At 58.2% G+C, this 12,229-nt stretch overlaps 1 protein-coding gene across 1 annotated transcript; it reads right to left on the bottom strand.

Annotated features, from left to right (window-relative positions):
- Positions 1–53: 53 nt before the first annotated feature.
- LOC134522625 (bactericidal permeability-increasing protein-like) lies at positions 54–9,547 on the bottom strand. The gene is made up of 15 exons (XM_063350435.1): positions 9,385–9,547; positions 8,344–8,458; positions 7,672–7,800; positions 6,871–7,026; positions 6,336–6,399; positions 4,269–4,332; positions 3,703–3,794; positions 3,362–3,538; positions 3,052–3,111; positions 2,754–2,921; positions 2,374–2,441; positions 2,140–2,182; positions 1,742–1,805; positions 1,120–1,196; positions 54–403 (listed from the first exon to the last, which is right to left on the bottom strand). The coding sequence occupies exons 1-15, from the start codon at positions 9,497–9,499 to the stop codon at positions 356–358; spliced, it is 1,440 nt and encodes a 479-aa protein (XP_063206505.1). The 5' UTR covers positions 9,500–9,547; the 3' UTR covers positions 54–355.
- Between the last annotated feature and the right edge of the window lie 2,682 nt (positions 9,548–12,229).

Here is a 12,229-nt window from a genome sequence, read left to right on the forward strand (position 1 = left end):
AGGGCGAGCAAGCTGCTGGCTGAGGTTAAACCACAACACGGTGACAGCACCACCACAGTCACCAGACCAACGCTGGCCACCTTTATTGCCGTCAAAGGCCTCTGGCACAGGGAAAGAGGGAGGGGAGGGGGCCAGGGACCCCCAGCTCCCAGTAGTGCTGGATGAGGACCCAGTGGGGGACACAGGGTTCAGGCCATGGGATGCTTCTGCCCCCAGCCGCGGTCCAGGGCAAGGCGGGCAGTGAGGAACGCTGCAGCACAAATGGTAGTCTTCAGTTCCAGCGGTGGGTCCGGGTGGAAAGAGGGGACGAAGGGGGCATTGTTGGTGCTTGAGGTCCTTCTCCGTCACCTTATCTCTATACCCGGGGCTGATAGCGAACGTCTGCTCCAAGCAGCAGGAAATTCTAGGAGAAAGAAAGCAAGCGTGGGGCTGAGACAGGCCCTGGCAACCACTTTCTGTTGCAGGCTGCTGTGTTCCCAGTGCCCACCACATTTCGGGGAGGGAAGATGGATGGGCACGTGTGGTTCTGCCCGCCCCATGCCTAATTTTAGCCCTGGAAAGGCTGTGAGGACATTTCACAGCCACGCCTCGCAATAACTGTTCAGCATCCCCGTAGTAGCACCCCTCTGGGGCTTCCCCAAGGCCTCCCACAAGAGGGGCTTTCTTCACTTCCCAGAGCCAGCACGGCTCCTTCCACGGGGGCTGGCAGGCGCTGCCTGTCCCAGAGCAGGCAGATGTGTCCAACACACACGCAGCATCCCACCAGGCACCACCAGCCGGGGAAGGTGGGAGCTCAGGTACTGCAGCTGCAGAGCTGCACAGGCTATAAAAAGGTCATTGGAAATTCTGGCCCCGGGTTTAAGAGCTGGAGAATGGGACAGTGCTGCCCTGGGGGTGCAGAGCCCAGACCCCCACCATGTGGACAGGAAAAGCTGGGCTCTGGTTTGCAGCTCTGCTGCTGGGATCCCCGCTGACCGCCGCATCCCAGCACGGGTCAGGGAACTGGCTTTGCACCGTGCCAGCAGCAGCAGGCAGCCAGCCTCCCTGGCAGGGGGCTCGGGGGCGGTGAGACCCTGGCAGGGAGCTCTGGCACCAGGGCTGGGTGCTGCCCTCACTCACCTGGTGAAACCGCACGAGGGTATTGGAGAGCTGTATTCTGTCCGGCAGCGGAAGAGGGAAACCCTCATCTAACCTTTCTGGAAAAGACAACACACGTGGCCACATTGGGACAGGAATGGGAGCAAGAGGGAACACAGGCTGTGCAAAGCAGGCAGCCATCTCCTCCCTGCAGGGCCTTCTTGGCCTCTGTTCCTCCGGGGGTAGGCAGAGGAAATTCCTCCCAAGCTCCACTGAAGGGCTGGGGGCTGCATGTTGTGACGTGCCACCCCCACCCCAGGCCCCTGCAGCCGCCAGCCCCGCTCTGGCCCCATGTACTGGGGAGTCATGAGAAGCAGCGAGCGGGGGAGAGGGTCTGGAAAGCATTAGGATGTGCATCGTGCTCATTTTTTTCCATTGTGTTCACTGCTGGATGTGTGTCACAGCACCGAGAGGCTCCCGCTCGCTCCTGCCCACGGCCTGCCTCTGCCGGGTGCTTTTACTGCCGTCTCCTGCACTCGCTGCAGGCTTTACCCACTGATCAGGCTTGGTGACAGGGATTTAATTAGTGAGCTGGGTCTGCTCGGACAGAGCGACCTGGCCAGCGACTACCCCAGCACCCCCATTCCCCCCAGCAGCTTCTCACCGTTAAGACGCGGGAGCAGGATACTGGAAGCGTAGATGTTCATTATGGATTGCAGTGTTCTCACCTGAGGAGCGGAGAGAGGGGGAAGGAAAAGAGTTTTAGTCTCTAAAAGAGCAGGTAACCAGGTACTGGAGGATAATTAGGAGAAGAAACAGAGACGAGGAGCTGGGATGGGCACGTGCTTCGCCAAAGAACAGCAGCTTTATCCTGCCACACTGGTGGGGTAGGAAGTGCAGAGATAAGAGAGGCAGCGGCAGCTGGCTCTGTGTCCTCTCCCAGTTTCCCAGGCTGAGGTGGGAGGCGTCCATGGAGTCAGTGTGGGGCTTGCGTGCAGCCCCATGTCCCATGCCGGGGTGCAAGAGGGTATGAGCCTCTGGGAAAGGCCAAGTATAGCTCACCTGGAAAGTGCCAACATCTGAGTGCTTCAGAGAGAGCTTCATCCTGCGCAGAGACAGAAGTGGTGGTGTAAAGGCTGTCCGAACGGAGGGAGCCATTCCCACTCTGGTGACACCTGTCAATGGCTGCGTGGTTCCCGCTTTCTCCAGCCCCAACTCATCCCCTCTGCACTGTCTCCAGGAGCCCAAAACAAAAGCACACCCCCAGCCACCGCACCGCACAGCTCCCCTCCTTACCTGCCCACGTTCAGACTCCCAACTATGTGGCCAGATTTCACGTTAATGACGGCAGACACGTTGCCTGTCTGGGGAGAGAGCACAGAGCTCTGGCAGTGTTCACCGCACCTTATCCCAAACCAGACACCCAAGGGAACAGCTCTGACCAGCCGAAACTCAGGGGGACTGCTGCCCATCCAGGGGCATGTTTACATGCAGTGTTAAATCTGACATTTGTCAGCTTGAATATGTTTCTTTTGGGGACATCTCCACTGCACTAGGACTGGGCTGGTTTTGGATGACGTCCAGCATCTCTCCTGGCAGAAGTTTTGTAGCAATGGCTCAGCAATGCCGAACGCAACAGGACCAGAGTCACCACTGCAGGCTGTGCCCAAACTCACCAGGCTGAGGAGGAAGAGAGGAGCCAGGCTGGAGTTGGGAAGGATGGCGTAAGCCTGGATATCCACGACGGGCTTGAGGGAGAGCCCTCCTGGTCCAATGTTCAGGAACGGGGCGGAGGAAGCAGAGAGCCTGAGCTTCATCGGCGTGTTTGGGTACATCTTCTCTAGCTGCAGAGGAGCAGGGAGAGGGTAGGGGCAGTGGCACAAACCCCCGTTCCTGGGGGACACCACCTCGCACAGAGCAAACCCCCAGCTGTGCACGGCAGGAGCTCGGGGGAGGGAGGGCTGGAGCACTCACCTGGGGTACGAAGGCTGAGAAGGTGGTGGTGTTCAAGTGAAAGTCAACGGTCTTTGGGATCTGTGGGGGGATGACAGTCAGACTGGGACAATGTGACATGGCCAAGCCCATGGTGATATCAGCCCTTCTGTCCCCACACGCTGCTGTGCCCGATGGCCCCAGCCCCATCCTGCAGCCCCCAACTCTCAGCCTCTGGGCAGCTCATCGAGGGAGCCCTCCGAGACCGCAGGCTGCTGCTGGAGCTCCTCTGCTGACTGAACCCATTGGCTGGAGACACAGGGACAGCCCCTGTCCCACCTGCGCTGCTCACCATGGAGTCCGTGATTTCGAAAACCAGCGCTCCAGCTGCGTGGTAGGCAAAGCCGGCTGTGTTGAAGAAATAGCTGGAGGCCCCAAAGTAAACCATGCGGTCGTGATCCGGGGGCAAGGCCAGCGCCAGCGGAGGGAAGGGGACGGCAGAGCGGTGGGCCAGGGAGAAGAATTCGCCCTGGGAGGAGGGAGAGAGGTGAAACAGGGGAAGAGAGGGTGGTGGGACTCAGCCGCTGACACAGGCTGGCAAACAGCGTTTGCAGGAGGTACCTAAACCTGGTTCCCCACCCGCCTGCAGCAATGGCATCGGCCAACTCAAGCGTTCCCAGGGAAGACTCTCACCTTCAGTGCCACATCCAGGGACTGTGCAGTAGCAGTTGGGGGTGCCACCAAGGAGTAATCAACCCCAGCAATTGCATCTATCCTGGCTGTGACTGTAAAACATGGGACAAATGGATGAGTGAGAGGGACGTGGCACAGGAAAGCAGGGAGGAGATGGCCTCCACCGACATCCAGGGTGGGCTTCCCGGTGCAACCGCTCAGTACCAGCTTCACGTGTGCTTGCTTCTGTTAGGAGTCAAAAATCACATTTCCCTCCTGACTGTGTCTCAGCCATGCGGACTAACTCCTTGGCACGAGGAATGGTCTGGTTTCCCTGGCTAAGGCAGCCCGTGCCCCCGCCAGCTCCGGGGCACAGCTCATTGGAGGCTGCGTGCAGATGAGCAGTCTCTGCAGCCAGACAGTGCGCAAAGTGACAAGTCTCTGCTGATGTGGTGTTCCCCAGCTCCCAACTTGGGTGCGGAAATAGAAGGAAATGGGGAGTGGACACAAGGTAAACCCCTGCCCTCATGGCTGAGAAATGCTAGGAAGAAATGCTCCTAAAAACCTGTGCAGCGCCCGTCTTGTACCTGGCAGGGTCTGGACGTAAGGCTGGAGCTTGCTGTGCACAGACTTGACCACGATATCACAGACCTGCGAGAGAGAAATGCAGCGAAGCTGAGCACGGGCAGCTCTGCCGTCGGTGGCAAGTCCAGATCCCCCAGATCAAAGCCTCAGCCGCGCTGTCTGCTTTGCTTCCCAATGCCATTTTTCTTCCTTGCAAACGCCTGCGCCTCCTTAAATAAATGAACACAGAAGGATATTTTTCTCTACTCATTAGGCAGCATATTAATTAAGTATCCAACTCACAAGCAGGTTTACACCTGCAAACTCCTTCTTGCAGCAAGCTCCCCACCCGCAGTGCAGCTCCACGGAGGCCCTTGGAAGCAATCTCACTTGTGCCCTTAGACTTTCCCTATGGCCCGTGAGTGAATTGTGCTGAGCAGCCAAGTCTTGGCTGAAACAGAGCAACTGAAAGAGGTAACCCACCCCCGCAGGGGCAGGACCACTAATTGCACCCACAAAGCAGAGCTAACCTGAGTTCCTAAAGCTCGGTGCTGCCAGGGTAGAAGAGCAAATCCCTCTGCTGCTGTCATCCACGGGTGAAACCCCAGCATTAGTGGGAGATTTAATTGTGGGCTAAACACCAGCCCTGGAATTTTACTGCAGGACACAGCCCTGCAGACAGCTGAGATAATCTGCACAAGCTCTCTTCTAATGCTTTCCCCATAATGGCACGGAAAACGCCAGGTAGGATCAGGCCATCATCTGTTCAACTGGGCATCCAGCCTGCAGCAGCTGATGGCGAGATGCAGAGCTCCGGAGGAGCAGTGACCACTCTGACAGCAATGCAGCCCCTGCTGTGCTGCGCCAGGGAGGAAGAGGAGGAACAGAGCCTTGGGCACGGCCTTATTGACAGAGGGTTGCTGCTCTTCCCTGTGCCCAGAAGATATTTGTCTGTCGGTCTGGGAGCACCCCATCGCTGCCTGGGAGGGAGCTACAGACGGGCAAACAGAGCCCTGATCCCAGTGACTGGAATCTCCCAGAGACTGAATAACCTGCAACCGAGAGCACGAGGACTGCAGAAGCACCTGCAGCGAGCGCCCGAGGCAAACACGGGCTGCCAGGGCTGGGGCTGGTTCAGGATGGGGCCATGCCCGGAGGTCCCAGTGCAGCACAGTCCCAGCCCCTGCCCTCTCCTGCCCATCGCCCCTCGCACCATCTCACACATGGAGAAAGACACTGAGAAATGTCTGTGGGGCAAAGGGGGAATCAGGGGAGGTGCAGACGCCAGCACAGCTCCCCTCCGAGTCCCAGAGCTGCCCTCCTTCCAGAAGGAAAAACTGCAGTAAAGGCCTTTGAGCCCCAGCTTTGCCCTGCTGCCAGTCCATCTGCTGCCACAGCTCCTGCAGCCTTGGAAGAGTTGCTTCGTGGCATCGGGAATAGCGCCTGGGCAGGATGGGATCTGCTGCGGGAGTGGGATTTGCCTGTTCTCCAGCTGCCTCCTTCCTGAGCAAGGTTCACATCCAGGGAGGCTGTAACTCCTGCCAGTTAGCCTTGTAGTAATTATTGCTAACAGCTTGTTTCCATGTCTTGTTGCAGGTCTCCTGCACGTCCCCTTTTGTACCGTGTGGACGGTACCGGGGCCTCCCTGATGCACCCCGTTAAAACAGACGGCAAGGGTCTGAAACCCAGAAATAACAATCTCTTCCCCAGCGATCCCCAAAGCATACAGGAGCGCGGCCGTTCAAAGGACAGCTCTGGTCAGGTTTCCTCTGTTACACTGAGTTTGGCCGAGGCAGAAGATCTAATTAACTGACCACATGGAAAGAGAAGCCTTTGTTAATTAGGAACCAGTTATGCTGGGCTGTGGCAAAGGCTGCAGTTTTCCAATTCAGCCGGAGCCACACGATGCTACGCAGACTGCAGTTAGCGATGCCCATTCCTCCAGCTTTCACCAAACTGGCAACACACCCGTGTGCTCTGGCTCTAGTTACATCCCTGCGTGTGCTCTGATCCTTCTAGCACCTCAGCGACACGTGAGGGCTAAGGACCTCCAGAAAAACCTGGTGCTCTGCCCTCCTTCACTCACGTACCTTGCCCTCCAAGATCTTCCGGAATTTGGACTCAATAGCATTATGGAAGAGGTTGTAAAGCCATCTGCAGAGAAAAACAGAGAGGAGTCATCCTTTAGCTCAGAGGCTGCTGCAGAAGCATTTGTCCAGGAAAGGGAGACACTAGAGATGAGGCACATTTGGGAACATCATTCCCATCCCCATTTGGCATCTAGCTTTGCCTCGGGGCTTACAGTTGCAAACAGAACTGCTTGTAAACCACCTGCACGCCAGTCTACTGACTGCCTTAAATCTCCTTAAACGTGCAGCCACAGCAGGAGACATTTGGCCAGATTTAAGTTCATTCAGTCGCGCATCTGGATGAGAAGCGCATCGCAAGAGTCCAGAGACAGCTCGGCAGTGGTGTGCCAGTGCAGGCAGTACAGGGGCAGAAGGGGCAGCCTCCAGGGGACTGCAGATGTGCCAGATTCCTTGCACCAGGGCCTGGAAACCACCTTCCCATGGCGGATGGGCTACACACAGAGTATTTCTAAGCCTGGACAGTGAATTTACGTACCCCAACCTGCCCGAAAAGCGTACTCGGACATTGGAGATGCGGGTGCTGCAGTAAGGGGTGCCAATGGTGGGTTTCCCGGAGGCGTCGTTGCCCAGCTTCAGGTTGATATTGACATAGATGTTCTCCACCCTCACGTCAAATGAACCATGGTCCCGGCTGCAGGGAAAGGAGGACAAGAACGGACGTTTCTTACCGGTGAGTCATGGCGAAGGCACCCTGAATCAGCCAGAGCTTTGGGACAGATCTATCTAGCTCAGGTTCTCCCTTGTAGTGAGCACTCAGAGGAGACCGAGAAGGCTTTTAAACTCAGGGAAACCCACTTTCACTGGAACATAAACTAGGAGAGGTAACCTTTGAGTGGAGAGGACCAAGATCAAGTAGGGGAGATGGGAGAGAGACAGGAGGGGTGATGCACAGCTCCTCCATTGTCCACCTTGTTCTAGCCTCTCACTCTGCTTTATCCATCTCAGTGGTTGAACAAGTGGCAGAGACCTCTGCTCACCACCAGTCCTTGCTCAGGTCTGTCCCGCTTACACGTCATCTCCTCAGCCGCTTGCAAGTGGGCTAAACGCTGCCCGATCAGCTCCAAAGGCTCCCAGCATGGAGGGAGACCTGGCCGGGCTCCCCCAGGGCAAGGGGCTCCCAAACGTGCATCAGGAATACAGTGGCTGCAGCCCAGCTGCTGGGAAGACAAGTCAGCGCATCTGGAGAGAGCAAAGCAACAGCTGCCCAGACACAAGGGAGAGGGAGAGGAGAAAAACCACAGAGCCCAAGCAGGGAAGGGAGCAGCCAGGCACATACATGAAGTGTATCTTCACCCGCCAGTTCCCATCCACGTCGGCAAAGGCATTGGAGATGGAGACCTGCAGGCCCACGTTGGGGACCAGAGAAATCCGTGAGTGCGGCAAGTGGAAATTACGAAGGTCCAATCTAAAAATAAATAAACACGAAATAAGAGAAAAGGAACCTGAGGGGTTCTGCCTCGACGCCGAGCACACAGCCCCAGCTCATGTCCTGCAATGCCTGGCAGGGACACAGAGAGGAAAGCGGCACTTTTGGAAACAAGATCCCTGCAGCCACTCAGATGGCAGCTCAAAACCCCAGGCAGCGGGAGCAGAGAGGTGCAACCAGGCAGTGAGGAGCTGGGATCTCTGCAGGGGCTGGGCTCCTGCTCCATGGCGTGGACGGGTGCCGTGCTCCCACAGGCAAGGCCACCTCCACCACCTGGGCTTCAACTGCAGAAAACCCGCCTGCACCGAGTGCGGTCACCCTGGTTCCCTTTTTCACCTTTGGGCAGAGAGCGGAAGCAGGAGCGTCTCTGCCTGCAGCGAAGTCAGGACCAGCATCTCTGGGAGCTGTGGAGGTGACAGGACGGTCCTCGCTGCTCCAGGGTTCCCTGTCATCCCCCACCTCTCCTCCCCTTGTGTGGGCTGGGGGTTCAGCAAGCTGCTCGGGGGCACTGGCAGGGCTCACCTGGAGAACTCATAGCGCACCTTCCCCAAGAACTTGATGCGAAAGTCACCCGAGAAGTCCGGCAGCTTCAACTGGGCCAGCTCCTTCTCCAAGACTGCAATCCCCTGCTGATGGGCTGCAGGGGCAGAGGGAAAGTGTCACCATCACATGCTTCCTACAGGAGCAGGGAGCTGTGCACCAGGAGCACAGAAAGGGTTAAAGGAAAAACCCAGGCAATGCCCTGGCTGCTTTCCACCTCCCAGGCTATCTTTAAAGCTAATCTCAGAGCACAGAGCCCTCTGAGCACACTGGCAACTGCCTGATGTCTTTCCACTTGCAATTGCTAGAAGAAGGTGGTGGCAAGGTGGCATGGAAAGGGGGGAGAGGTCAGAGTACACCATCTCCAGGTTGGGCACTGTGAGAAGTGTGCGGGAGGTCCCAGGCACTGTGCCGTCCCATGCCCAGCACCCTCAGGCAAAGCTGGATGGAGCCCACATCCCGGGCAGCAGCACAGCGTCAGTGGGTGCTGCATCCCTGCATCCGTCTGGGAAGGGGAGTCACGTCCTCCTCTCCCGCACGGCTGGCAGAGCTGATGAGTAAATGAGCTGTTTCTCACACAGTGTATTTCAATCCATAACAGGGCTCCGCTGGAGCCAGGGCTCTGCCTGCCTCAATAAAACCAGCGCGGGGCCCATCCATCTCCGTCAATGCCCCCCCTGCAGCTCCCCACCTCCTCTCTCCTCCGCCGCTCACTCCTGTGGGGCTCACGGCTCGGCTGCCCAGACACGAGCCACAGGAACGGGACCCTCCCACCCTGCGCCTCCCCCGACGCCACTGGGACACAGCCCCCCCGGGACCCCGCAGGGCTGAGCCCTTTGCAGGGGCTCCATGAAGGTGGCGGTGGAGGCAGACAAGTGCATCAGCAGGAAGCCCTGGGCGATGGTGCATTCAGCACCCTCGGCCAAGGATCCCCCCAGACCCCTCACACTCCATACGAGTGCCCAGCTCCACAGCTCAACCACAAGCACGCCTGCGTGAAGAGAAAAGAGAAGCTGAACCCACCATAGTCCAAGCCTGCCTGGGTGATCCTCACCACGAAGCCGGGGTTGGTGGCCCCAGCGAGTGTCAGGAACAAAATCAGCGCCCTGCAAGCCACTGCCAGGCTCTGTGCTCCCATTCTGGCTTCCCTGCAGTGCTGTGTTGCCGCTGGGCTCTCCCTGCCCACACCGCCCTTATATCCATGCCAAAACGGGAACCACAGGCGAAGGAGGCGTGCAGAGCCACTGCCGCAGCCCACACGGGGCGTCCCCTACAGCCTCAGGGCTTCCTGCTTGGCTATGGCCCCACTCCTCTGCACTGGTGGCACTGGTGCCTACGGCCTGGCACTGCACACCTGCACCCAGCAGCACACGTGGAGCCTCACCTCGCAGACAGGGAAGGGATAGTGGAAACCAGGAGGCGACAGCTCGGTTTCCAGCTCTATGTTGGGTGCAAGCAGTCTCTGCCTGCAGCAGAGGCAGGTGCTCGGTGAAGCAGACCTGCTGCGGGCACGGGCTTGGCTCTGCCAGCTGCGTTCGATGGGGCTGTGTTCTCGCTGCATGCTCTGCCTGCTCGGCTCTGCCTTCCCCGAGCAAGGGCTGGGGACAGCCTGGGCTGTCCCCGAGCCATCTGCCCGCCCTGCTGCCCCATGCCCCATCCCATGGGGCTCCCAGGCTGCTCTGCGCTCCTGGGCATTAGCTGCTGCTATCCCGGCACACACCTGCCAAAGGCACCGGTTGCAACCAGAGCAGCCTTGGGCACAGCAAGGGCTAAAGAAAGCAAGTTACGTTCCTCCATCCATATGAGCAGACCCCAGAGAGCCCCACACCCAGCAGGGCTGGCGAAGGGGCACCTGCAAAGGGGGAGCAGCCCCATAGTCCCTAGCTGGGAGAGCAGGGCTGGATCCTTCCTGCAGGCCGCAGGGCAGAGGTGAGGGAAGAAGAAATGATTTAAGTTACTTTCATTTCCCGTTGGGCAAGCGTCAGGACCCGGCACGGGAAACCCACTGTAGCTGATGCAGGCAGATCTCATGCTGGATCCAGGGAAGTCCTGCTTGCCAGAGGACACATCCCTCCATCGGACACTTGTGAAATGCAGCTATTGCTCAAGCACAGCCCGTGGCCGTGCCCTGCAACCCACTCCCCAGCCCATCTTCCTGACAGGGGGAGAGAGACACCAGTGGGCACGTGGCCAACAAGCTGGTCCCAAAAGCCCCCAAACACCTCGTTTCCCCTGCATGCACTCTGCAGTGACCCTTCGCTGTGAGGGCACCACTGACCCCACCGGCCCCTAGGGCTAGCCTTGGCCTGGCTGCAAGGCCACAGCCGCAGGGCATGGCTAGCCCTGCCAGCCCATGGGGCCGGCTCGGCCTTGGCCCAGCCACCCCATGGCACCCGAGCTGCCCTCAGAGGGGGGATGGAAGCACCAGAGACCTTTCCCGGTCCCATGGCCCAAGCAGAGGAGCCCCACCGGCCGCAGCACTCGTCCCTAGGGCGGCATGGCCACATCCCGCGGGGCGGCCACCCCAGGCCCGGTGCCAGGCTGCATTGCCACAGCGATGGCTGTAGGACATGGTGCAGGACATCCAGGCAGGGACAGGGTGTGAACGAGGAGGGGGTGGCCCCGCCAAAGCCGTCTGCCACCACCCAGCCCTCAGCGCTGCATTCCGCGCCGCCACCACTCCACCAGGCTTGGAGTCAGGGAATCGTAGAACGGTTCAGGTTGGAAAAGGCCTTGAAGACCATCGAGCCCAGTGTTAACCCAACACTGCCAAGTTACCACTGAACCACGTCCTTCAGCGCCACATCTACCCGTCTTTTAAATACCTCCATCACGACTCCACCACTTCCCTAGGCAGCCTGTTCCAATGCTTGACAACCCTTTTGGTGAAGAAATTTTTCTTAATATCCAAATCTAAACCTCCCCTGGCACAACTTGGGGCTGTTTCCTGTTGGACTTGGCCTTGTTGAATCTCAAACCATTGGCCTCAGCCCATTGATCCAGCCTGTTCAAATCCCTCTGTAGAGCCTTCTGCCCTCAGGCAGATCAACACGCCCGCCCAACTTGGTGTCGTCTGCGAACTTACTGAGGGTGCTCTCAATCCCCTCACCCAGGTCCTCGATAAAGATATTAAATAGAACCGGCCCAGTACTGAGCCCTGGGGAACACCACTCGTGGCCATCTGCCAGCTGAATTTAACTCCGTTCTCCGCAACTCTTTGGGCCTGGCCATCAGCCACTTTTTCATCCAGCAATGCGTACACCCATCCAAGCCATGAGCAGCCAGTTTCTCCAGGAGAATGCTGTGAGAAACAGCGTCAAAGGCTTTACTAAAGTCTAGGCACACAACATCCACAGCCTTTCCCTCATCCACTAAGTGGGTCACCTTGTCATAGGAGGTAATCAGGTTAGTCAAGCAGGACCTGCCTTTCATAAGCCCATGCTGACTGGGTCTGATCGCCTGGTTGTCCTGTACGTGCCGTGGGATGGCACTCAAGATGATCTGCTCCATAACCTTCCCCAGCACCGAGGTCAGACTGACAGGCCTGTAGTTCCCCGCGTCCTCCTTCTGGCCCTTCTGGTGGATGGGCGCCACATTTTGCTGACCTCCAGTCAGCTGGGACCTCCCCATTTAGCCAGGACTACTGATAAATGGTTGAAAGTGGCTCTGTGAGCACTCCTGCCAGCTCCCTTGGTACCCTTGCGTGGATCCTATCTGGGCCCATAGATTTGTGTGTGTCTAAGAGGTGCAGCAGGTCGGCAACCATTTCCCCTTGGATTACGGGAGCTTTATTCTGTTCCCTGTCCCTGTCTTCCAGCTCAGAGGGCTGGTTCCCTGAGAACAACTGGCCTTACTACTAAAGACCGAG

This window comes from Chroicocephalus ridibundus, chromosome 12 (genome assembly GCF_963924245.1).
Source record: "Chroicocephalus ridibundus chromosome 12, bChrRid1.1, whole genome shotgun sequence".
NCBI classification, from domain to species: domain Eukaryota; kingdom Metazoa; phylum Chordata; class Aves; order Charadriiformes; family Laridae; genus Chroicocephalus; species Chroicocephalus ridibundus.